The 2,695-nt window shown below is 38.3% G+C and overlaps 1 protein-coding gene across 1 annotated transcript in view; it reads right to left on the bottom strand.

The window, feature by feature from the left end:
- xpo4 (exportin 4) overlaps positions 1 to 2,695 on the bottom strand; it is a gene marked incomplete in the record, with an annotated part of 131,137 nt that overhangs the window by 109,882 nt on the left and 18,560 nt on the right. The window contains 2 exon segments of the mRNA XM_014028491.1: positions 1,702 to 1,855; positions 1,952 to 2,068. Coding sequence (XP_013883945.1) covers positions 1,702 to 1,855; positions 1,952 to 2,068 — 271 coding nt within the window.

Here is a 2,695-nt window from a genome sequence, read left to right as displayed (position 1 = left end):
TCATGAGAGGTCAGGACCTGACCACCTGCAGCAACCCCACATCAGAGACCTTAATCCAGGTGGAGACGTGTCTTTTTGCCAGGTGGGCAGTGCATGATACAGTTCAGAGTGTATTGATGAGTTGTTGCTTTGGAAGGACCTGACATTGTGTTTTTACACATTCTTATTGTTTGAATTTATTACGGGGAAAAAGAGGCAGATATAAATTTCTTCTTTCTGCTTCCTTTCACTTCATTTATGATTTTTGTTTTTTATTGTATACAGATTTGTTTCTTTTTGTTTTAACGAATAAATAAATAAATAAAAGTTCCTCATCAATTCGTCCCTCTGCCAAACCACACCATTGCAGTTTTGGTAAATATATTTATAGGTTACCCAACTTAGCAACTTGATCTGATAAAACTTTAGCCCCACTGAGCTCCACAGCCTGACTYTCCCTCAACCTCCGGTGAAGAGGGGGTGAAAACTGTACCACTGCCATCGTTGCTCTCTGTGTTTATTTTAAAGGGATTATATTTACAGGATTTCAGCTCATGTAGTCATATTTATTTTTCATATTTACTGAATTACATCTGTCACAGGTCGGAGCTGCGCTGACAGTGGCGATGAGGTCCAGCTGCCTCTGAGTCGCTGCTTTATAAACGACTGTCTTGTTGTGCGCATGAACACAAGGTGTTACGGTGGAAATACTGAGGTACTTTCAGAAATATAATATATATAAAATATGTAATCCTCAGTGGAAAATAGTCAGAGAAACACTGACAGTATTCTCTGTAGATGCTGATGGCTGTGGGCAGCAAAGATCTTCTGTAGCGGTCTGTATTTCAATGAAACTGAAGAAGCCTCCGACTGAAGATTGTTTTTCTCTGACAGTCTGATGAAGAGGATGGACAGGGTTGTCCACAATGTTCTTCATTTTATGTAGAATCCTTCTTTGCACCATCATCTTCAGAGGATCCACAGTCGACCCCAGAACTGAACCAGCCTTCTTTAATCAGGTTGTTTAGCCATTTTAGGTCCAACCAGCAGCACGTTATGATTAGATCAGTTCATTTGAAATTACAAGATTTTATTTATCAAATCTATTTAGTTACAAAACAAAAAATACATTTTATGTTTTTAAAATCTTATTTAATCTTTTAAGTCATTTAACACCAAAGGATTATATGGAATGATTTTAGTCCCCAAAACATRGTTAACAGGTTAATATTTTAGTCCTGTTTAGTTTAACTACATTACACTTCATACTTCATTAAGCCCTGCTCTTGTTGTTTGCATGTTTGGGATGTTGTTGTGGAAACAAATGAGAATAGTACCATCTACTGGGTTAAAATCAGACTTGAAACACAGTTGACATCAGCTGTGTTTTTGAGAAACGGAGTACAGATATTTTAGATTTAAACAATGTTTTACAAACACCTGAGATTTTTTTTTAAGAAATCTACCCATTTTATTTCATGAAACCTATGTGCTGTTTTCTGTGTCACACTGAGCTCTTCTGATCTGAGCTAGAAATGTACACTCACCGGCCACTTTATTAGGTACACCTGTCCAACTGCTCGTTAACACTTAATTTCTAATCAGCCAATCACATGGCGGCAACTCNTAAATAAACAGTACGAAAACAATATGACTCCTGCTTACGCTTCGCGTGCGGGAGTCATAATAAATAATATAATTWAAAAAAACTAGAAAGGATATGATTGGGAGGCAGGAAGTTCCAGCTGAGGACCTGGTTGGCCAGTGCCAGGTAGCGCTGAAAGACACAGGACATTTGAGCGTTGAGGTTCTCCCGTCGACTGAACTCCTGCAGCACCTCCATGGTCATCAGAAAGATCTGACGCAGGCCGTCYTCCTGAAGGGGAGAAAAGAAATGAACAAGTTGACGACTGCAGTAAGAGTGGGAGACAGAGAGGCAGGTGAATAAATGAAAAAATAATAATAATCGAACCTGAAACAGACGCTTGCAGTTCCCATGAAACTCCATACTGAGGCCAATGCTGCTGGTCTTACTGGAGCTGGAGAACTCACTGAGCAGAGCCGTCAGGATGGAGCAGGCCAGTGTTTGCTGCAGACGAGACAACTGGGTAAATGACCACACAGCCAGTAACAGCAAAAATACATGAATTCAAAAGAAGTGACAATAATTGTCTGAGTAAATACAGTAGATTCACTAATATCGMATCATCAAAATAATTTGATCTTTCTTTCACACTGTAAGAAACTGTAATAAACTTGGGTGTAAAAATGTCAGGAGGCATTTGTGTTTACAAGCAGCACAAAAGAACTAGAGCAACTGCAAAGAAAATAAAACACAGCAAGTTAGGACTTAATGCATAARCAAGTGGAGTAAATARTGTTTTGAAAAATCACAAAGCACMATCAGGTATTTCAAACTAATTTGAGAAGAGWTTCCATTGTCATCCTTTTCTAAGTGAAATAGTAAACTTGTTCAATCAATACTAAGTGAATGTTGGCCTGTGTCCTGCAGCTAAAATACCCAAAGTACATAATGATGCAAGTCACACAGTCAATGACAATAACATTTTTCTTGGTGAAACTAATAAGAAATACGGACAAAAACAAATCTTACAGACAAAAGATGGAGAGGACACAGAGATATGTTTGTAAAGGATAGTGACCAACTGTTGCTGTTTTGTTGGAATCATCACAGGCCTTCATTATTTAAATAATG

The sequence above is a fragment of the Austrofundulus limnaeus genome, unplaced genomic scaffold, assembly GCF_001266775.1.
Source record: "Austrofundulus limnaeus strain Quisiro unplaced genomic scaffold, Austrofundulus_limnaeus-1.0 Scaffold769, whole genome shotgun sequence".
Lineage (NCBI taxonomy): Eukaryota > Metazoa > Chordata > Actinopteri > Cyprinodontiformes > Rivulidae > Austrofundulus > Austrofundulus limnaeus.
The sequence above is the reverse complement of the archived record's forward strand: the minus strand, read 5'-3'. Positions and strand labels throughout refer to the sequence as shown.